Source organism: Pteropus medius, unplaced genomic scaffold, assembly GCF_902729225.1.
Source record: "Pteropus medius unplaced genomic scaffold, Ma_sr-lr_union100, whole genome shotgun sequence".
Classification (NCBI taxonomy): Eukaryota; Metazoa; Chordata; class Mammalia; order Chiroptera; family Pteropodidae; genus Pteropus; species Pteropus medius.
The window spans coordinates 23,932,903-23,954,909 of NW_024342471.1; the positions used below are offsets into that span (position 1 = coordinate 23,932,903).

General features: G+C 61.8%; 1 protein-coding gene across 1 annotated transcript; it reads left to right on the forward strand.

The window, feature by feature from the left end:
- Positions 1-508: 508 nt before the first annotated feature.
- RBM38 (RNA binding motif protein 38) lies at positions 509-15,044 on the forward strand. Its single transcript, XM_039864682.1, has 4 exons — positions 509-917; positions 1,684-1,807; positions 2,295-2,349; positions 13,374-15,044. The coding sequence occupies exons 1-4, from the start codon at positions 681-683 to the stop codon at positions 13,675-13,677; spliced, it is 720 nt and encodes a 239-aa protein (XP_039720616.1). The 5' UTR covers positions 509-680; the 3' UTR covers positions 13,678-15,044.
- Positions 15,045-22,007: the final 6,963 nt, after the last annotated feature.

The window sequence follows — 22,007 nt, forward strand, 5'->3', positions numbered from 1 at the left end:
CTCTCCGCCACATCTTGATTTAATTTTTTCCGGATTATGTAGTATTTACTTGTTGAATTGTCTTATTCATAGCAGCTCCGTGGTGCTAGTGTGTTATGTGCATCCCTGCAGCCCCCATGCCCTGATAAATATTCAAATTATCTATAGATAAAACAAAAATCATTTCACCTTTAATATGTGTTGCTGTACCTTAGTAGTACTGGGATAAATGTTGACTCAGTAATCATGATCTAGTAATCGTTTGCATCTGATTCGTTAGACTGCTCTCCACGAGGGCAGGGGCTTGGAACCCGGCGGGCAAGTAGTACGACCTCGGGAAAGATCTAGACCCGCGCCTTCTCCCCGCGCGTCCCATCCTAAGGGATTCCCCAGGCTCAGGGGCGCGGCGGGGCGGGCCCGGGACTACGCTTCCCAGCGGCCCCCGCGCGTTCGGGGCGGGGCGGGGGCGGGGGCCAAGCCGGACTGGGGGCGGAGCCGGCTACAAAGCCCGGGGGCGGGCGCCAGGGCGCAGAGTGCCCGCAGCGCCGGCCGGAGCGCAGCGCAGCTCATCGCGGCGTGCACGGCGGGAGCGGCCCGCGAGTAGACGGGTCCGGCGGTTGGCCCGACACCTCTGCTGCCCCGCCGCCCCCCATGAGCGCAGCCCCGCTCGACCCGGGTCCGTAGGCGGCGGGGCGCCCCCCATGCTGCTGCAGCCCGCGCCGTGCGCCCCGAGCGCGGGCTTCCCGCGGCCCCCGGCCGCCCTCGGCGCCATGCACGGCTCGCAGAAGGACACCACGTTCACCAAGATCTTTGTGGGCGGCCTGCCCTACCACACCACCGACGCCTCGCTCAGAAAGTACTTCGAGGGCTTCGGGGACATCGAGGAGGCCGTGGTCATCACCGACCGCCAGACGGGCAAGTCCCGTGGCTACGGCTTCGTAAGTGGCCCCGCGGCCGGGCGCGCAACCCCAAGCCGCACTTATCTTGGCCCGAGGCGCTGAGTCAACCAGCGGGCTCACGCCCAGCCGCCCCGCGGCTGCCCGGGACGCCTCGGGCCGGCTCCGGCACCTGCTGCCCCCTCTCGGGCTCTGGGGGTGGCAGATCGCGCTCCAGCTGGTACCGCCCCCACTACCCCTGGCCGGGTCTTCCTGCCCCCCACTCCACGCGCAGCTTAAAAGGGAGGTCCGCTGTGTTCGGTTAGAACTAAGTTTGGGGAGAGGTTTTGGGAACTGTCGACTACTCCCGGGACTTCCTGGAGCAACAAGCGGGGGGAGGAGCACCGGCTTCACCCACAGGCTCTTTAGAGCCCTTTAGACCCCTCCCCCCATATTTTCCAACAGTCTCCTCAGCCGCCGTAAATAAACATCAATTTAAGTAAAAAGCGGCCTGAGAACAGTCTCCTAACTACAGAGTCCGCAGACCTCTCCCGTGAGGAAATTCACAGGCCTGCACGGCAGGCTGGGGCCCTGCCTCTCTCGGGGGTGCCCATGTCTCCTAGGGATTGTTTCTGTTCCTGAAAGCGAGGCTTCCCAGAACTTGAACTTGTAGGGAGGAGCGCCAATCCAGGGGGCAGCTTTGTGGGAGGGCTCCATGCTGGGATCAGAGGGGTGGGGGAAGTAAAGGTGGGGCAGGGGCCCTCCCACCCCCATCCCCACCCCCACCCCCACCCCCAGAGAAGCCCCTCATGTGGCTGTGCTCCTCCAGGTGACTATGGCAGACCGGGCGGCAGCTGAGAGGGCTTGCAAAGACCCGAACCCCAACATCGACGGCCGCAAGGCCAACGTGAACCTGGCCTATCTGGGCGCCAAGCCGAGAAGCCTCCATTCCGGTGAGAGCCCGTTTTTCTTCCCTGGCTCTTGTTGGCTGCTATATTCAGCGTTGGTATCTGTCCGGTAGAAAAGCCCCACCCCACCCCCCACCCCAGAAGTGGCAGTCGGCTGTCATGTGCTAGCAGAGCCATCACAGGGCAGTCATCCCCCAGCTTGGAAGCCGGACCCTCTTCCCTTCATCTGGCTGTGTGTGCCAGTGGGACAGAGTGAGGAGGGTGTGTCACCCAGTTGTCAGCTGCCCTCAACAGGAGGGAGGAAGCTGGTCCTTGGAACCGGAGGTCCAGAGAGTGAAAGCCTAGAGGCTGTCTCCCCACCCCCAGCCCCCGCCCCATCCCTTGCCCTGCTTAGCTGGGAGCTTGGGGTCGATGTAGAGAGAGGGTGGCCTGGGAGGGGGGAGAGAGGTGAATTGTCCCTTCTGGTTGGAGCTGTATGGCTGTGTGGTTCTTCACTGGCGAGGCCGCACCCCTGACTGGTCTGTCATTGTAGGCTTTGCCATCGGCGTACAGCAGCTGCACCCCACCTTGGTCCAGCGGACATATGGGTGAGTGGAGTGGTGGCCGGGGGCGAGGGCCGGGGGCTTCCTGGTTCTCCTGGCGTGGGCACCCACTGGTCTGAGGGAGCTTTCACCCCAGAACGCCAACCCCACAGCCTTGGTTGTGCCCTTGGCAGCCACCTTTGCGTGTCAGAGAACCGTCGCCTTCTCTCGCCTTTCAGAGACGTGATTGTGTTTGGGGGGTGGGGACGGGGGATGAACTAGGAGAACTGAGAGGAAGCAGGTTCCATTTCTCCACCCCTGGCCGGGGCCACGGCACAGGGGTGGGGAGCATGAGCTCTGGAGACTGCTGGCCTGGGTTCAAATCCCGGGTTCCCCCTTACTAGTCTTGTGCCCTCCAGCAGCCGACACCGCCGTCTCTGCCCCCACTTCCTCACCTGTGAGGTGGAGACGGGGACAGCACCTCTGAGTTCTGTGAGTGGAGGCCTTAGGATGGGCATGGGGTGGGTGGGCGAACACTCTGGGAGTGCTGAGGACATGAACTGGTGGACTAGGCTCTTCCCAGGGTGCCCCCTGACCTGCTCCAGTGCCCGACAGATGGCGGCAGCAAGTCACTGCTGGCCGGGGTCCTACGTTTGTGAAAGCTGGAGCAGGTGAGATGGGATTGGGCCAGATGTCCCCAGCCTGTGGGCCGGCCTGTGGGCCTTTTGTTTGGAATGCTTTGGAGCAGCGTGTCCCACCCTCCTGTGTCCAAAAAAGGCCCCCCTCCTTTTGCCTTTTAAACAAAAAAACATCTAATAAGGCCTGGCAGCTGCTTGGGGAAGGACACGCACACTTCAGGGGCACAAAGGAGCCTGCCATGCAGTCTGCCCGGTGATTGATGTCGGCTCTGCACCCCAGTGCAGGGAGCTTGTTGTTGGGGTTGGGGCTGTTTCTTGTGGGAGGTGCAGAGGACAGTGACGATGGAAGTGGGAAGGACAGTTACGATACTGGCAGCCTCTTTTCTGGATGTTAGTGCTTCTAAAGCTGTCAGAGAACAGTCCTGGGCTCTGGATTTTGTGCTTCAAGGGGTGTGTGTGTGTGTGCGCGTGCGCGCGCGCGCATCTGCCCTGGAGAGAGTTTGAGGAGCATCCTGGCTCCCCGGGGCACTGTGGACCAAGAACTGGCGCAAGGACGAAGCTGGGCTCTGATGACTGGGCAGGTCAGCCAGATGACCAGAGAGCTGCTCCATGCCCACGACTCAGGGTTGCCCGCTCTACCAGGTGGCATCTGTGCCTACACAGTGGCTTCCTCTTGGACTGTGGACGTGTGTGAGCTCAGCTCGGTCTTCCTTCCTGGGAGGGAGCCTGAGGACGGCCGGGAGCAGGTGGTTTGGGTCCCCTTCTTGCCAGGGGTCTGCTTCATGAATGTGTACCGCTGTCTCGGAAGCGTTTGTGGGACACCCCAGTCTTACTGCCATCATCCCAGGCTCTTCCTCTCTGGGGTTCAGGCCACACGAGGAGTCCGTTCCCCATTTTCATAGCCCTGGCTATGTTCCCTGTGTCATCGCCAGGTGCCTGGGGGCAGGGCCAGGTGCCTTGGGGCAGGGCCAGCTGCACAAAGATTGGGGCGGAAGCCTGGAGTGCGTGCAGCTCTTTCTTGCTTAACACGCAGCCGTCCGTTTCCCACCGAGGCCAGGCTCCGCTCTCATCCACCGCTGCTGCCTCTGGGCTTCCAGGAACTGTCAGTGCTTGGCCTCTGGAACCTGTAGACCTGGGTTCAAATCCTGATTCTGTCACTTGCTGGCTGGGTCCATCCTGACAAGTACGGCCTCTTCCTGGCTTCCAGTTTCCTCGTCTGGAAAATGGAAGAAGTGATCACCTGACCCAGTGCGGGCACGTGGGGCTGGGGGCCCACACTCCTGCCACGTTTCTCTTGTCCTCACCACCATCCTCTGAGTTTGGGGTGGGTATCCTCGTTCATAGATGGAGACCCTGAGGCAAAGAAAGGTTAGCAAGCTGTCCAGGGTGGCTGAGGTGACAGGGTTTGAACCCAGGAGGGCAGGCTGGCTCTGGAATCCACACTCTGAACTGGTGCTCTCTGGGGCAGGCAGATAGAAGGACACCCTGACCTCTCCCCTCGTGGTCTCCAGAGCGCCACCCTTGTGAGGGTACGGGGGTCGGTCTCAGAGTTTAGCACTGTGTTCCGACTTCAGGCGACAGTGTTTTGTAACTAAATCTGCTGGTTGGCCATTTAATACCTGTGACAGGGGAGAGGCCTCCAGCTATTTGTTGGTTGCCAAGGGGTGGAGACCCAAACAGGGACAAGGGGTCAGAGGGACTGTTCAGTGGCTGGTGGCTGAAGCCTCTGAGAGTCGCGCCGCCTCCCACTGGGCCTCGCTGAGGTCCGGGCAGCCGGAGGGGCCCCTGGGTGCGCTGCCCCAAGAGGTGGCCGCTTGAGCTGCCTGGGTCAGCTGTCTCCTCCCGGGCCGCCTGCCCTGCCAGAGAGTTGGGCCGTCAGCGTCCCTTTTGTCTTTGCAAACAATCGGGCTTGGGAGCACGGCTGGCCTGACGCAGCAGTCAGTTTTGTCAGCCCCGGGCGGCAGGGAGGCCAGGCCCGCAGTTGGCCGAGGGCACAGTGGGACAGCTCGATTTGTGAACCAGTTAACCCCTCTCCTGCCTGGCTGAACTTCTCAGACTTTCCGGCCCAATCGAAGCCTTGGACAGCTCCGAAGGTCTCATAGCCCCACTCTTGGGCAAGGCCACTGTGGATCCCCCGCCTGGCTGGGTCGTAAACGGCAGTGTGGAAGGAACTCGCCAAAGGACTTTGCACTTGATGCTTTTGGCTTGGATTCCCCTTCCGCCAGTTTATTTAAGTCGAAGGGGATCTTTCTGGATCTGATTTGGCCTGTGCATATCCGTCGTGTAACTATGTGTGGGGTCGAGGCCTTGGGTTTAGAGAAGCTGGCCTTGGTAGGTGACAAGTGGCTCAGTCACGGGAGGAGATAGCTGTGCCCAGCTGAGCGTCCCTTTGCCGGGCAGCGGGACAGTCAGCAGCCTGTGGGCAGGAGTGAAGGTCAGCACAGTTTGGAGAGGGACATGTCCAGGCAGAGCAGTCGGCCTGGCCTAGAAGGGGCCTTCTGGGGTCAAGGGGTATCTGCTCACCCTGGTCCCAGGCCTGCCTGCACTCAGAGCCCCTTGGGTTGTTTTTGAGGGGCTAGCTGCTTCTCTGGGCACAGCCTACCCACCTTATTCTTAAGAGGGCCGTGCCATGGGCTCCGCACTTGTTCACTGTGAGCCCCGCTCCGTGCTAGGGGTGGGGCCAGGCCCAGGGGACCTAGACAGCAAGACAGGGTCCCAGGGCTGGTGAGTGTCAGATGCACTGGGTGCTGGAGCAGGGACTCGGGGGCTCACCCCGGTTTGAGGCCAGGCCTAGCCCTTTCTCATTAGGCTCCTCTCTCTATCTGTGGTGGGGTCCATCATGAGTGAGTGAAGGCCTGGCCCATGGGAAGACCCAGGCTTTGTCAGTGACGAGTCGCACAGCAGCCTCATGGTGGGGTCCGTCACCCCAGCTGCTGGTGTAGGCCCCCGGTGGAGCGAAACATGCATGAGCTCTCACAGTGTGGGCGCGGGGGCCTGAGCTGGAGCTCCGACAGCTGGATCCTTCTAGGAGGCCCCAGCACCTTCCTCTGGCTACCTCTGGGGCAGATAGAGCCAGACCCCGTGGGACTGACAGCGGGCCTGGGCCCTCCCAGGCAGTGCGCCCCAGTTGGCCTGTACTGTCAGGGACTCCTACCTTCCCAGCGCCCAAGTTGAGACCTGCTGCTCTCGCTGTCAGGCCATTGGGGTGCACGTGCCCAGGGGTCTGCGGGGGAGAGGGGCGCCTGAGTCGCCAGAGCGCACAGGCTGGGCGGCATGCGAAGAGCTGTTCCCAGAGCCGTTAGTTCACGCGTGCTTATTGTGTGTCTGCCGTGTGCCAGGCCCTGGGCCCGGGATGAGGAAGGCGGGGTCCCCGCTGCAGATGGTCACTTCCCAGCAGTGGGGAGGGGCCAACGCGCAAGCAGCCTGCCTGGGCGCGAAAGGGTTCGAGGGTGTGACGGCACTTCTGAGCAGGGAGTTCCTGGGGCGGGGGCGTGGAGCAGCCCTGCGTCGTGATGGTCAGCAGTGGGGAATGATCCGTGCATGTGACTGTGTCACAGACGTACCCGGCAGAACGCACCGAAAGGTGGCATCCAAGCCCGGAGTTGCGTTAACTGCCACGTGCCATGGCCAGGCTCCCGGCTTTGGTAGCGCTGTGGGTCATGAGACGTCGTCGTCGGGGGATCTCTGTGCTGATTTTGCAGCTTCTTGGGATTCTATCACTGTTTCGTGATAGGAAATAAATAAGCTGGGGGCAGGGGGTGTAGTGCCTTGAGAGGGGTCTCAGTGCCTTGGGGGCATGGCAGGAAGTGAGGTCAGAGCCAGGGGCTGTGGGGGCTGGGAGGAAGCCAGTGCCCTCCCCGCCATGGGATGTCACGTGGCTTGTTTTTACTTTCAGGGTGTCTGGGGTGACTGGCTCTTCCTGTTTGTTACTCACTGGAGCGAGGTGGGGGCGGCGCGTGGCCCTCTCTGTTGGGCGGCTCGTGCACACCTGCCGTGCGCCCCCATCTGCTGTAACAGAAACCAGCCTCTGGGTGCCTCTGTAAGGGCAAGCCCCTGGCCTGGCCCGGCCCCTCGGGGCTCAACAGCCTCGTCCGGAAGCCTCGGACCCCGGGGAGAGGCCAGACCACAGGCAGGCCGATGTAGGTGTCTGAATCCCCCTACGGGAGTGTCCCTGAGCAGGGGACTGTGGGAGCAGGCTCCCGGGTGGGGCCCCCCCATGCCACCGTGCCACCGTGGGAGGAGCCCTGTGGGAGGCATCTTGGGGCCCCTCTTGCTACTCGTTTGTGCTGCCCCTTGTTTTTGTGACTTTTTTGTTGACGAGCACAGGGTGTCGGGTACCTTCCCGTCCCCTCCCAGCCCCCCTGCCCCACGTGGGCCAGAGAGGGAGCTGTGCGTATAGTCAGTCCACGCAGCCAATAGGTCCTTGCTTTGTGCCAGACTGAGAATGCCACCGGTCACAGCTTATAGTTGCGGGGTGTCCTGCAGCAGAGTGCGCATGGGGCGGGGGCAGATGAGAAAGGGGGTGGTCTGCCTCAGGTGGCCACAGGCGGTGGGGTAGAGGGCGGCCTGCGGGGAAGGAGGTGGGAGATGGGTGTCCAGGGCCCGGCAGGGTGGCCTTGGCTCTCTAGGGCTGCGGGGCCCTGGGAGCATTTCAGTTTGGCTTAGTGACTCAGGACTGGGTCGCTTGTGCCTTTAAAGCATCCCCTCTGGCTGCTGGGTGGGCTCGGCTGCCGAGGCCAGGGTGGAGGCCCTGCCAGCTAGGGGACTGAGTAACAGTAACAATCCAGGCTCGAGGCCGCGGGGACTGGCCAGACCGGCACTGGGGTGAGAAGGGTGGGACTCGGAGTCCGTTCTAAGTGTTAAAGAGGAATCCAAGAAGCTCCCAGAGCTTTGGGCCTGCACACGCGAAGGTCGGGCGGTCTGGGCGGAGAGGGAGGCCGGTGTAGGTGCCCTGTCGGAGCGAAGGCGGGAGTGCGGGTGGGGACGGGGCCGGTGCAGATCTTTGCGGGGCCCGGCGTGAACCCAGGGAGAGCATTTCACCTGCTCTGCCTGCTGCCCCACACACCTGCCTGTTACCTGACGGCGCCAGAGATCCGGGGGTCCCCAGGAGGCCCTCGGTGGCCAGGTGACCTGCGCAGGGCCCCACCCTGGAGTGGCGGCTCAGTGGCTGGGGTTTCCAGCTCGGTGGCCAAACCTCCCGAGAGCGTGGAAAGTGAAACCGGCCATTCGCCTTTTTTAGTTTTGGTAGCTTTGCATTCAGACGTGCGGTGGGTTCCCTTTCACAGACGGCTTTGCTTTGAGGGTGCGGCCGTCTGTCTCCTGGGCACCGCTGCCCTTAGCTGTTGTCGGTGCCCTCGCTTGCCTGGGAATTTGTAGGCCATGCTGCTCAGAGCCCCGAGCAAATATCTCTAAGGGGACCTCCAGGGACCCCCATGGGGGCTCTGTCAGGTTCTGTGGCACCCCTAGTTTACAGATGGGGAAACTGAGGCCAGAGAGGGCCAAGAGACTGGACAAGCACAGCCAGGATCAGCACATAGGGTTCGTGCCTCTGGACCCTGGTCTCCGGTAACCGAGTGGGTTGGGGTGCTGTTGGCTCTGCATGATCCACCCTGGGTGCATTGGGTCCAGGCACAGACCTCGGCCCGTTGTTGGACAGCGGCCTGTGCCACCCTGGACCCCGAGCCGCTGGAGGTGAGCACAGTCTACGTGGCATCCTTGGGGGTGCTCTGCCTTTTTAGCCCGGCTAGCTGCAGCACCCCCTCCCTGGGGCCCTCCGGGTGTGGGCGGATGGAGGCCCGGCTTGGAGAGCTTGGGATGGGGGAAGAAGAGAGAGGATTGGAGGACGGTGTGTGGGCCTCCTAATGCATGAGGGGGAGAGAGGGCAGGGGATCCTCGAGGGGCAGACTAGAGTGTCACCAGGCTGTGCCCTTCTCAGAGGCCTGAAGGTCAGGCATGTGGAGGCTGGTGGCACCCTGATCTTTCTGGGGCATGGGCAGAGTGTCAAGGAACCGCCTGGGCACAAGTGCCCTGTTGCGTGGTGCCAGGCGGCTGGGACCGCTGCCTGCAGCAGCGTGCGGGGCGGGGGCCATCCTTGGACACGGCTGGCTGCTGGTTAGGCTGGGTTTTCTTTCTCGCCGGAGTTCAGTGGGTCCCGGCGTGTGTGCACGTGTGTGTGTGAGTGTGCGTGTGTGTGTGTGATGTCCGTCCCATGATGCCCCCGGTCTCCTTCCCAGCCGCTGGCCTGGCGTCTAGCCCCAAGCGCAGTGACAGGCCCTCGAGTTTGCCCTTCACTTTGCGGTCTGCGGCAGTGTCTCCAGCCCGGCGCGGAGCTGGGCAGCTCTCCGTGGTGGGGCCGTCCGAAGATTGCAGGGTGTCAGCAGCATCCCTGGTCTCCACCCACGGGATGCCACTGACATGTGCCACCCCCCCAGTGTGACAGCCAGAGATGTCCCAGACGTGGCCATGTCCCCTGGGGGCGGAGTCGTTCTGCGCCGTCCTCCCCTCCCTGTGGCTGGTCTGGTGACGCCGTGTCTTGGGCCTCAGCGCGCACAGGACCCGTATCATAGTCCTTTCATTGTGACACGCGTCCAGGTGCACACACCTGACTCAGGTCTGGTCTCTAGACACACGGAGCTTCTTGGTGGGGACAGGACCTCGAGGGGTTGCTGGGTCCTGGACTGACACCTGTGGTACCTGGGCCGCTCTCCCACCTGGGTGGCCCCAGAGGTGGGCCCAGGTCACAGGCCCAGCCCACAGCCAGCCCTTGTGGAGGCGAGCCGGGCAGCAGATGGACAGCGGGCACACTGCTTTGCTGCACTTGGCCGTGGCTGCATAAGTCACACGGGCCTCTCTGAGCCTCATTTTCCATCTCTAGGAAATGGGGCAGCAACAGCACCTGTTTCGGGCTTTTCCCATAGTGATGGTGGGGGCGGGGCACAGCACTGAGGGAAACAGGTGGCTAGATGCAGATGGACTGTGTCCCCAAGGGTCGGGAAACGGAGTCCCCTTCCTCCCCAACCTAAACACTGTTCGCCCTTGGCGAGTCTGAGCATCCCCCACCAGGGTGGCTGTCCGGTCCTGACATCAGGTGTTGGACACTTGGTCACGTGACAGCTGCCTGAGCCAACCAGGCCTTGAGGCACGCATGGCCAGGGACCTGCCATCTGTAAAGCCCCAGGTACTTCTGCCCTGTGGATGGTGTGAGGTCCTGGTCTGGGTCGTATTCCTGTGTGCGGGTGTGTGTCCGTCTTTGGGGGGCTGTCAGATGCAGGGTCCTGGACCCCGCCTGACGGCAGTCTGCAAGCATCCATGTTTTTAGCGGATATGTTGGTGTCTGAGGCAGGCCATGCCTGCCTGTGCTTGGAGGTTCTGGGCTTGGAGCTTCCACAGTCTCAAACTAAGGGATGTTCTGAGGTTCCAGAAGTGGGGGTTGGGGGGGCAGCGAGGGTGCCAGGACAGCAGCATGGGGGGCACTGCGCCCTGACGCCCTTCATCCTGTCTCCATCCGCTCCTCTCCCAGAGGCCTCCGGGTGGCCGGAGCCCGTGTCTTCCTCAGGCGCGTGTGCCCAGTGGGCCATAGTGCTGGGTGTCAGGGCAGAGCCCACCCCAGGTACTCCCGTGAGAGCCAGTGAGGAGGTGGGCCATGGAGCTCCCACTCTGCGCAGTCGCCCTCTCCTCCAGGAAGCCTGCCCTGACCACCCCCGGGAGTCAAGCTCTGGTTCACAAGTTGGTGTGTTTCTGTGACCCGTCCTCTTCTTGGAATCCAAGCCTCAGGAGGCAGGGGTCGTGTGGCCTGCTCAGTGCCGTGTCTTGACCCAGAGCACACCTGTGACAGGCGAGAAGGCTGCCAGCTTAGGAGGCTGAAATGAGATTTGAACCCAGACCTGGCTCTGTTCAAGCCTCTTGTACCCACATGGGAGGGTGGAGGGGTGGACAGCAGATTTCTAAATGGATGGTGGGGAGCGGGTGTCTCGGCCCTGAGTCGGGGCCTCCTGACAAACTGCGAAAGGTCCCTCCTGTACATGCAGGGAGGAGCTGCCTGTTGCTAACATGGGTGCATTGCCATGGCAACCGCTGGGGTGCTGCTACCTGGGAGGGCCAGCGGTCAGGGCGAGCTGGGGGCACCTTGGACATGGGCAGAGGTGTGCCCCAGACTCTGACCCCCAGGTGTTTGCTGCTGGATCCGTGGGGCCCCCAGGGCCATTTCCCGACTCTCCCACACGGTGGTTCGCTCCTACTTCAGAATGTCCTCGTGTACGTGCGTTGCTGGTGGTGAAGGCCACCTAACCTAGAAGCTTCCGGCTGCAAGCATTCAGCATATTCACAAAGCTCTGTAGCCGTCACCTCTGCGTAATTCACACCTTTTTCCTCACCCGAAGAGGAGACCCCTCAGCACCCCCCTTCTCCCCTCTCCGAAGCCCCTGGCTGTGTAATCGCTTCCCCCTCCCTGGATTTGCCCGTCGTGGGCATTTCATCTCCATAGGATCATACAGTGGGCGGCCTTTGTGTCCGGCTGGTCACTCAGCACGGTGTCCTCGGTTCACCCAGCATTGTCACGCGTGCCGGAGCTTCAGTCCTTGTGGCCGAGCCTGTCCCATGGCCGGATGGACCCCCGTGTTCTTCCTCTCCCCACCGGCGGGGGTGGACACTGGGTTGTTTGTACGTGTGGGTTGTGAGTAGTGCTCCTTACTCTTCCTCATGCGCGTGGATCGATTCTTCTGAAGGCGTCCAAACCCACGCGTGACCTGCGGCCGCTCTGCGCTCACACGCAGCCCCTCGCGAAGCTGCGTCATCAGCTCTTGGAGCCGTAAAAGTGGCAGTGTTTTGTGTGATTCGACCTCACCTGTCTTAGGATGTGTATAAACAGTTTTGTTTTTTTTTCGTACAAACAGTATCACCATTTGGCACAAATATCTCGGTCTCCACAGACCGCGTCTCTGCTCTGCTGCTCGGATTTCTCTCCGGAGGGCCGGGGCCAGGGCCGGGGCAGAGGCGGGGGCCGCCTGTGCCCCGCGGACGACGCTTGGGTTTCTCTGCTGTCGCACCGATTCCCAGGCGCGCATCGGTCCTGTCCTGGGGCGAGGGCCCCTCGAGGGTGCTGGGGGCCCTCCTGGGGGGCGGAGCACCCGGTGGGAGGTGTTCCTTTTCTTTTCAAAGCAGCTTCTCTCTGGGGCAGGGCAGGGCAGGGATGCTGGGCGCATCCGATGGGAACAGAAGGAAGTCGGGGTGTCACCTCACCCCCAGGGTGGCCCCGTCTTGCGTACCTCATGCTGGTGTGAGAAGACAGGGAGAGGCCAGTGGGGCAGCTGTGGCGTCTGCTCCATGAGGCCACTCTGTGCCCAGCACGGGCAGCATCTCCTGGGCCGTGGGCTCCACTGTCACAGACGAGCCGTGAGGATCAGAGACACCTGGGGCGGCCCAGCGGCTGGTGGCCGAACAGGCTCACGCGGCGCTGCCTTCCTGAGCCTCAGCTTCCCGTCTGTGACACGCGGGAGTTGGTCTCTGCCCCGGGGGGCTGGGCGGGCACGGGCAGAAGCCGTCCCCGGTAATGGTTCGGCACATTGGCCTGCGGGGCGGCCAGCATGGGGGTTCAGAGGGTCGGAGTGTCCCGGCCCCTTCGCTTCATCGCGGGGGTCTTGGGCTAGCTGCTGATCCTCTGGGCTCTGTTTTTGTGTTGAAAACGAGGGAATAGTGTGAAGGGCCCCCTGGGGGTCGAGTCCACCATTCACAACGTGTGACCCGGCCGTGTCGGCTGCGTTCCTGAGGCCTCACCGTCGTCTCTGTCCCGCCCCCGCTGTCCGCGTCACACGGCTTCGCCCCACCGTCCCCGTGTTCATCCTCCGCAGACGCTCGCTGGGCTCCCGGGGCCAGCGCTGCTGTCGGGGACAGGAATGGGACGTTCCTGGAGCCGACGCTTTGCGGGGAGACGTGGGAGACCAGCGAACTGTGCAGGGTGTCGCTTGGCGGGTGGCGGATGGGGAGATGAACAGGGAGGGACGCGGGACCGCAGGCAGGAGCGGGCAGCTGGGCAGGCACGCGGGGACCCGTGCTCGGAAGGGCCTGTGTCGTTTGGTGCTCTGCTGCCACCGTCTTGGAATTCTAAGTCATTTTCAAACGCGGCCCCGCAGTCCCGCGGGCAGCCCTGTGGGGCGGGTGGCGTGTGGGTGCAAGGCTGGCAGGGCGGTGCCTGGGGAGGGCCCACTGGGAAGGGGCGCTGCACAGACTCGGAGCGGGGCAGGGGCCCGTGGAGAGCCGGGGAACGGGCGCTGCCGGCGGCAGGGGCCGCCAGCGCACAGGCCTGCGCGGCCGCGCGCCCAGCCTCGTCGTCACGGTTGCTGCAGCCGTTTTACAGATGAGAAAATGTCCAGGCGCCACCCGGCTCTCCGCCCCGAAGCCAGCCGTGTCCCCCCACTCTGGCACCTGACCCTGACCCCCCTCTGTTTGGCCCCGCAGGCTGACCCCCCACTACATCTACCCACAAGCCATGGTCCAGCCCAGCGTGGTGGTCCCGGCCGCCCTCGTCCCGTCGCTGTCCTCGCCCTGCATCGAGTATGCGCCGGCCAGCCCGGCCTACGCCCAGTACCCGCCAGCCACCTACGACCAGTACCCGTACGCGGCCTCGCCCGCCTCGCCCGCCAGCTTCGTGAGCTACGGCTACGCGGCCACCGTGCCCCCGGCGCTCCCGGCCGCGGCCCCCGCGGGCACCACCTTCGTGCAGTACCAGCCTCCACAGCTGCAGCCCGACAGGATGCAGTGAGGCCGCGCCCCGGGCCCGGGCCGGTCACGCACCCCCGCCAGGCAGGTGGCCCGTGAGCTCGGGGTGCACACCAGCCAGCACCTGTGCCTCCGGGGGCCCCGTGGGACCCCGGCCTGCACCCCGGACGGCCCAGAGACTGCTTCCGTTTAAATCCAGAACCCACCACGTCTCAAGGGAGGACTTAGAAAAGAGTGACCGAGAGCTGTGGCAGATGCAGCCAGGCCTCCTCGCTCACACCGCTTCGCCTCCCCCCCCACCGCACCCCGAATCAGGCGGGCCCGTCCCCGCCCTCCGCAGACCCGGCCCCCTTCGGGCCGTGCAGAAACTGTCCCGCTCAGAGATGCCTTACTCCAGGGAAACCTGAGAGCAACGTGAACTGACTATTTATTGTCACTCCATCCGCACAAGCTGTGAACGCGGGAGAAGCTGTGTGGGAGCACCGCCTCGCGGAACTCTCGCTCCCCGGCGACGGCACGGGGCGGCCTCCACGAGACCCGAGGGGACCCCGACACCGCAGGGCTCCCCGCGCGGCCGCTTCCTTGTCGTCGGAGCACTGCACCTCTTTTTCTCATTGTTATTGTTTTGCTACCAAGCGATTCAGAATTTCAGTCTATTTTTTCAACGGAGGCTCCTGCCGCCAAGAATCTAGAACCTGTTTTTGACTTTGAGACACTTTTGTCGATGGCTCCGCCCAAGGAGTCGGGGACAGTCTTTCTGTTTGATCGGGTGTCTGCCACTAGGGCGCCAGGACCCCCGAAGGGGGCGTCTCCAGACGGCAGGGCTCTCTCAGTGACAGGAAGTTGGCTCCGAAGCTTGTCCCCTGCCCACCCTCGCCCCACCCCCGCCACCACTGCACGAGGCAGAGGGAGTGGGAGCCTAGGTGATGCTGGCCGAGGGGCTGGGCCACAGCGTCCCCAGCCAGCTTGAGGCCCCACCCTCTTTCCGTGTCACCTGCGGGACACCAGCCTGAGCTACGAGACCAGCCTGAGATGTGTCTTACCGACCTTCCTTGGGGGCTCAGTTGAGGAGGGGAGGTGAGACTTCCAACACGTGATAGGACTTCTGGAGGGGCGCTGGGGAGTCAGCAGGATGCCCTTGCCCTGCCCGGGAGGAGGCAGGGACGGTGCGATGAGCGTGGCAGCCTGGCAGGGGACTCGGGGAGGCTGGGTTGGAGGGTTGAGGGGCACTGGGGGTTTCCTTCGGACCTACCTCAGGGAAGTGGGAGGCCTCGGGGCTGACCGATGCAGGCAAGCGCTTTGTGGCCTGGCACAGAGTCAAGGCCCAGAAAATAAAGGTAGCCAATATTAAAATATTTTTATTAGAATGTTCCGATTATAAAAATAAAACTTGTTTTCTTTAAAGAAAAAGTCGGTCTAATTTTTCTCGAGCTGGGCGCCTTTGGCTTCCCACAGTGGTCATGGGCAAGTGAAGGCCACACGGTGTCACTCACACCACCGACCCTCCTGGCCAGGATTTTGATTGACAGCTATTCATCGTGCGCCTGCCTCCGCTGGCATGTGGGCATCCAGAGTGTGGGTGGACACAGCCCCACCCCCATCACCACCCACTGAAGTCGGGACGGAACTGACGCCCTTGCCCCTGGGTGTTTCCCCTCGGCCATCTGCTTAAAATCCCCGGGGAGGGCCGACTGGCTCAGTGTAGGTGCTGTGCTCAGAGCAGGGCCCCAGGAGCAGTGGCTGGGGGCGGGTCTTGGCATCACGATTGGCAGCTCCACCGGAGCCCTCTGGAAGGAGGGGCCACTCCCCAGGGGGAAGGAGGGTGCTGCTAGAAGAACCTGAGTAAGGGCTGCCGAGAGGGGGCTGTGCAGTGCCCTTGGGGTGCTGGCTGCCAGGCGGGGCACGAGGTCACAGAGTTAGGAAGCCAGGTCTTGGTCTGGGGCTGGGAGGCCCCACCTGGGTGTAGTCCCAACATCTCCCAGAGCTCAGCTGGAGCCGCCACTCGGTGCTGGGGAAATCACGGGGGCCTCACAGAGGAGGTGTGAGCGTGGAAAGGATGTCAATTCACTCACGTGTCCCCTGTAACTTGGGCGGTGCCAGGCACAGCAGGGGAACAAGCCTGCAAGCATTCTGATACTTGATCCAGCCAGCGGGGAGTGGGCATCAGAGGGCACCAGAGACTTCTGGCCGAGGACACTGGCAGGAGTTTGGGGGCATCCATTCAGGTTGGAGTGTGCTGGGCAGATCTGAGTTGGGAAAGGCTTATGCCGGGGAATGGAGATGGGGGACAGAGACCAGAGTCACTGCAGTGTCCCCAAGGTGCCTCCTGGGGGCCTTTCCCAGTCACTGTGAGGCTTGCAAATCCTCCCTTTCTGTGGTCCAGGCCCCCTTGCCTCTGCCCAGGGAAGGGTCAGGGTTCCCCGGGTCAAGGCAGGTGAGATCCTGCCAGGCAGGGCCCCCTTTTCTTCCCAGGGACCCTGCCTGCCCCGCCCCATTCGCCCCTCCCCCTCTAGGCCTTAGTTTGTCAACAGTGGCGAGGTTCAGGGAGCTCTGCTGGGCTCTGGCTCAGATGAGACATTTGCCACAGCAGATAAGGGAATGGGGGGCAGGGAGGGGTTTGGGGGACTGCCAGGGTTATCGGGAGGGCCACTTGCGGCCAGCCTGTTTCCTATTGCTATCGGCCGGTGGCAGCCTCTGGGACAGCCCCCGAAGCCTCAAAAACATCCTCCTGGGGCCCGGAATTGAGGGCCCTGGATGGTGGCAAACCCAGGAGGGAGCTTCCCAAGCCACTCTCGCTCTGTGGAGAGCAGGGCCGTGTCTGTGCACGCGGGAGGCAGCCACTAGTCACGGTGACAGCCATTATAGATGACGATAATGACCACAGGGCCACATCTGTGGCGCTGAGCCAGGCAGGCCCTGGGCCAACCACTTGTCAGAGGTGGTCTCCGTCACCCACGAGCTGAACACCCTTAAGTGTCCCCATCGCACAGATGGAGAAACCAAGACCCCGAGGAGCGAGGCCACCACTGCCCAGCCCCCAAGCAGAGGCAGCAGGCGATGGTGGCCTGCTGCGGAGGGGAGGGGCGTGGGCCCCACCCAGGCCAGCGGGATGAGTTCAGCCAGGCGGCCACCTCCCCGAGCCTCACAGTGAAAGGGGCCATGACCGTCCAGGCGTGGGGACTTCCTGTCCCTTCTCTGCTACATCCCTAGCAGCCAGTGCCGTGAAAGTGGGCGCCGGGAGGAGGCCTAGGGAGCCACCAGCTCCTTCCTCGTCAGCATCGGTCCTGTCATCCTCGGTCCCGTGTGTGAGCATTGGCCCCCACACACCCAGAGGGCCAGGCACACACACATGCACATGCGTATGTTTGTGCACACACATTAAGATACTCTCCCCACACTTAGAGACAGATACACACACTGACACAGATGTGTATGCCCCCCCCCACAGACATATACCCTTGAGGCAGAGAGACACATGGAATCATACACACCCTCAGGGACACAGTCGTAGGTGCACAGAAAGTCACAGATACGTGTCTACACAGACACACACGCACAGGCATCTCCGTGCTGACACGGACACTCACACCCATGTGTATACAGGAACACACAACACACCCTCATGCACTCAGGCACAGACACATGCATATACACACCCAGACTCACAGTACATGTGTTGGCACACAGAGACACATCACACGCACATGCAGAGACACAGACACATAGAGATACACTTGTGCACACACGCGCCCACATGTATACGCAAATGTATTCATGCCCAGATACACACGTACACACTCCCACAACACGTTCACTCACACGTGCTAAGCGACAAGCCCAGAGCTGCCACCATGATGTGGCTCCGTGCTCAATGAGGGCCTCATGTGTCAGCAGCAGGCAGGGCCCAGAGGGAAAGCCGGGCATCAGTCGAGGATGGAGGTGAGGAAACCACACTAACTAATCCCTGTGACACCAGCCCAGGTCCTGCCTGTGGACGAAGGACCCCGCTTCTCCAGTCAAAGGAGACACTCACCCCCACACGCCCGCTCGAGTCTCCCACCCCTGCAGCTAAGGTTGTCCTCAGACACCCAGAACTCATGAGAACCGACAAGTGTTGACTACTTTGGTCCCTCTATGTCTGTTCTTCCTCTGAACTCTCAGCATCCTGCGGGAGGTCGGCCGTGCCCAGTTTACAGGTGAGAAAACCAAGGCTGTGGAGATTCAGCCGCTTGCCCAAGGCCAGAGAGCTGGCGTGGGGCAGAGCCAGGATTTGGACCCGAGAATCCTGAATCTCGAGGCCACATGCTACCCTGCCCTAAGGACTGGGCTCTGGCCACCTCCCTCCCCCGAAAGCCAGCCAGGAGTATCCCCCACAGCCAGGTCCCTGACTTGGCTGCTGAGTCACAACTTGTGTTTGTCCTCCCAGAAATGTAAACACGGAACCGGCAACCCCCTGGGGTTCAGCACCATCCAGATACAGCGAGAATAACAAGGCAGCAGCCCAGCGTGCCCCGGGTCTGGGTGTCTGGGTGGGCACCTCGCCCTACAGATACCTCCTGGGCCTCCTGCTGCGGCAGATAAGTGCCCAGCTCTGCTTATCAACCCTGCTCCCCTGCCTGCTCTACCCCAAGCCTTGTGTGCATATTGGGGTGCACAGCAGCCTAGAGATCAAGGGCGGAGTGAACCCCCCCAAGGCCGGCCCACCACATAGCTGAGCTTGGTGCATCAGGGCCAAGAGTTCCTGGGGGGCCCCCTGCTGTCTCCCCTATTCCCTGACCCTGTGATGGGGGCATTTTTAGAGAACTTAAAATCAAGCGCTATTTTTTTTTTCTAAATTAGAAAATTAACACTGGTGGGGAAACATTCCCAAATAAAGGCACCGTATTAGAGTCATCCCCATATGTGTGTAAGAAACGGCAGGAAGGAAACAGGCCAGATGTGAGCGGGAGCGGGGGCCGCTGGGAAGTTTAGCTTTTCCTCTCAACACGGTTCTGTATTGTTTGCAGCTGGGCAGTACAAATTGGAAAATGATGTTTGGCGCTTGGTCGATATCGCGGCCGTGCGGACGGACGGACGGACTGCGAATGCTGACAGGGCGGAGTTATTTCTCCGGTCCCTCGGCCGGCTCGCCGGCGTGGGTCTTCTGGGCGGCTCTGATGAGCCCGAGCTGGGCGGGGTCCAGAGGCTCGTCTGCCATAATGCACTCGATCTTTTAACAGGGAAGCTCAGAGCGTGCTGCTCCCCGGCGTGGAAGCCTCTGTGACTCCCCTTGCTCTGGAATAAACCCCGGGCCTTTGTCCGGGCCTCGCGGCTAGCGTGAGCCGGCCCCCCCGCCCCCTTTCAGAAGCCTCTCATAAGAGCCTCTCGCTCCTCTCCCCAGACAGGCGAGCAGTGCCCCGGGCCTGGAGTGCCCTTCGGCCGATGCTCACGCATGTGCCTGCCCTGCCGCCGCCCGCCCTCGCCCTGCACCCGGCCCGCCTACCTCCTTCAGAGCACCTGTTAGGGTTTGTCCTTCTCGGTGCATTTATCTTTTGCTCATTAGCATCTGCCTCCCATCCTTGACCGTGAGGTGGGAGGGGACGGGAGCATGTCAGACCCATCCTTGACGGTACCCAGCCACTGTGCCCAGTGCCAGGCACATAGCAGGGGGACTTACAACGCTTTGCTGAGCATAGTGGTGCTAAAGGATTGAAACGGGGAGATCTTCCAGGCCGCGGAGGTGTTTCATGGAAAAGATGGGGTGCGTCTTCATGAGAGGATGCACGGGAAGGGGGAGACGGGTGCCCTGGCCACAGGCTTGGGACCCCAGCCAGGAGCTGACCTGGGAAGGGCTCGCATTAGTCCAGGCCCCGGGGAAAGGAGGGGGCCGCCTCGATGGAGTAGGGGGACAAGCAGAAGTGGGCGACCGGGTGACCTCCCTCCTCGTCCGAGCCTTCTGGGATCATCAGACGCCCGTGGGAGCGTGGAGGGGGGACACCTCCCTCCGGGCTCCTCCTGGCTCTCCTCTGCGGGCCGCAGAATTCAGTTTTGACCATATTTGTCTCAGAACCAAGTGGCCACCCTGTGGGGCTGCGGTATAAATCAGTTTATTTACTCGGCGTCCCAGCAAAGCATGCTCCCCTTGTTGGTGCACAGGTTTAGCAATGGTGGCCCTAGGGCAGGGGACAGTCCTGCGGGGCTGGCCTGGGGGAGAGTTTTCTGGAGGCTGTGCGTCAACATCAGCTGGTGCCCCCCTGCACAGCACTCCGCAAAGTGAATCAAGGCAGATTGCAGATTCTCTGTGAAGCCAACAGTTTTCAGCTGCGTTGAGCCAATCATGTCCAACCAACCGTTCTCAAATCAGTCAAGAGTCTTTTCTTTGCAAATGAGAGAAAACTCAGGTCAGACTGCCGTGGTGCTCTCACCCCTCGAGACATTTATGTCCTCATTCCTGGAACCTGAGAATATGTTAGGTCACATGGCAAAAGGCACTTTGCAGATGTGGTTAAGGTTAGGGAGAGTCTTCTGGATTATTCCGGTGGGTCAGCATGAGCCATTAAAAGCAGAGAACTTCCTCCAGCTGGAGACACAGGCAGCAGAAGGGGAAGTTGGAGGATTCAAAGAGTGAGAGGTGCCTGACCCGCTGTTGCAGGAGGGGGCCATGTGGAAAACATGAGAAGGTGGGCCGCCTCTGGGAGTCAGCAGGGGATGGGGACCGCAGTCCGACAGCCACAAGGAACTGAAATCAGCCACAATCTGCATGAGACTGGAAGCTGAGTCTTCCCCAGATACTCTCAGCCCTGCAGACGGACACCTGGATTTCCGCCACCCCAAGCTGACGACCCATTTGAGTCACGCTGTGTCTGGAGCTGACAAATGGCCGCAGAGGCCCAAGTGCCAGGAGGCGGATGGGAGGACCCCCCTTCCGCCCCTCCGCAGGCTCCGCTCTGTTCAGAAAGCTCGGGGCCCTGGCCGGGGACCGTGTGCCCTGGCCCACAGCCACTGCCAGCCATTTGCCTCTCAAATGAGGCTCAGTCAAGATGTTGGACTCCTGCCCTCAGTGATGTAAGGACACAGCCCAGATCCAGCTGTTGCACAGGCCACCCACTCCCCCAGCTGCATACACTGCACCCCTGGGAGTGGATGCTTGGTTGGTCCCCAGTCTGCCTGGGATCTTCCTGACCCAGCCAGCCCTCCCAGAAGCTGGGGAAAACAACAGTCGTGAAGCTAATAAACTCAGCTTGGGTCAAGGAGGGCTCACTGAATGTCGGGGTCTCATTTTTCATTCGGCTGGCACAGAAGCCCACTGTACAGGGGAGGAAGCTGAGATTCAGAGACGGTGAGTGACGTGCTTAAGGCCACTCAGCTAACACCCAGCTGAGACTCGAACCCGCGTCATTCTGCTCTAGAAACTGCTGCGAACAGGGCCATCCCCTTGGGGGTCGCCTGTGTTTCGGCCACCGTGCAGTGGGCGCCATCAGCTGCGTGCCGGGTGAGGGAATGACCACCCGAGCTCGAGCTTCCCCCACTGCGTGGTCGTGGGGAGTGGGTGGGCTGCTTCTCTTTCTAGACTCTGAGCCCTGGGAGGTCGGGGCCACTGCCCACGTCTGTCTGTGATTTGGGAATGCAGCAGGCATTCGATAAGTGTTTCTGGAGTAAATAATTGAATAAACCAATAAAAAAACTTCTTTTGAGCCTGGGTTGTGCTTTTTCCCCCGCAGGCTCCTTCCGCGGCAGAGGTGGGCCATGTCCAGCTCAGAGTCCCCTGGGCTGAGCACGTGGCCTGGCCACCCACGGAGGGCTCTGGAAGTTTCTCTGCGATGATTATCTCTTTGTCACCACAAGCCTTGCCCCGAGCTGGCTGGCGCTCCTGCCTCAGAGCCTGCGAACACAGCCTGGGGTTCCCCCTAAGTGAGTCAGGCGTGTAGGGGACCTCTGTCTAGCTTCCATCACTCGCTGGCAAGGCCGTGGGAATTCCTTCCGGCTCCCACGCCTGCGCTCCCGCTGCCCGGACGTCTCCCAGCGGCTCCTCCAGGACCGGCTGCATTCCTTCCTGTAGGTTTGGTGTCCTCGTCCCTTCCTCAGGGGGTTCCCGTGGCTGCCTCGTCTCGCCGGAGCCCTCAGACATTCTCTGCCCCAACCCCGTCGGCCTCCGAACCGCCAGTGCGCCTGAGCGTGGCTTGTTCCTTTGTTTTCTTGGATTTCGCCTGTGTCCCCTTTGCAACAAAGGAGGGAGACAGATGCACACACGGGCGTGGAGCAAAACAGAGGGAGAAAGGAGAATATAGATGGAGAGCTGGGTAGAGAGAGAGACAGGGCGCGAGCCGAAGGCGTCAGAGAGAGAGAGGCTCAGAGGCAGAGACACGAAGAGAAACCGAAAGAAAAACAAACGGA

Excerpts from the sequence above, each read along its gene's own strand:
- RBM38 (XM_039864682.1), top strand. The coding sequence starts at position 681 with ATGCTGCTGCAGCCCGCGCCGTGCGCCCCGAGCGCGGGCTTCCCGCGG. Across the intron at positions 918-1,683 it reads AGTCCCGTGGCTACGGCTTC|GTGACTATGGCAGACCGGGC; the intron begins GTAAGTGGCCCC and ends GTGCTCCTCCAG. Across the intron at positions 2,350-13,373 it reads TTGGTCCAGCGGACATATGG|GCTGACCCCCCACTACATCT; the intron begins GTGAGTGGAGTG and ends TTGGCCCCGCAG.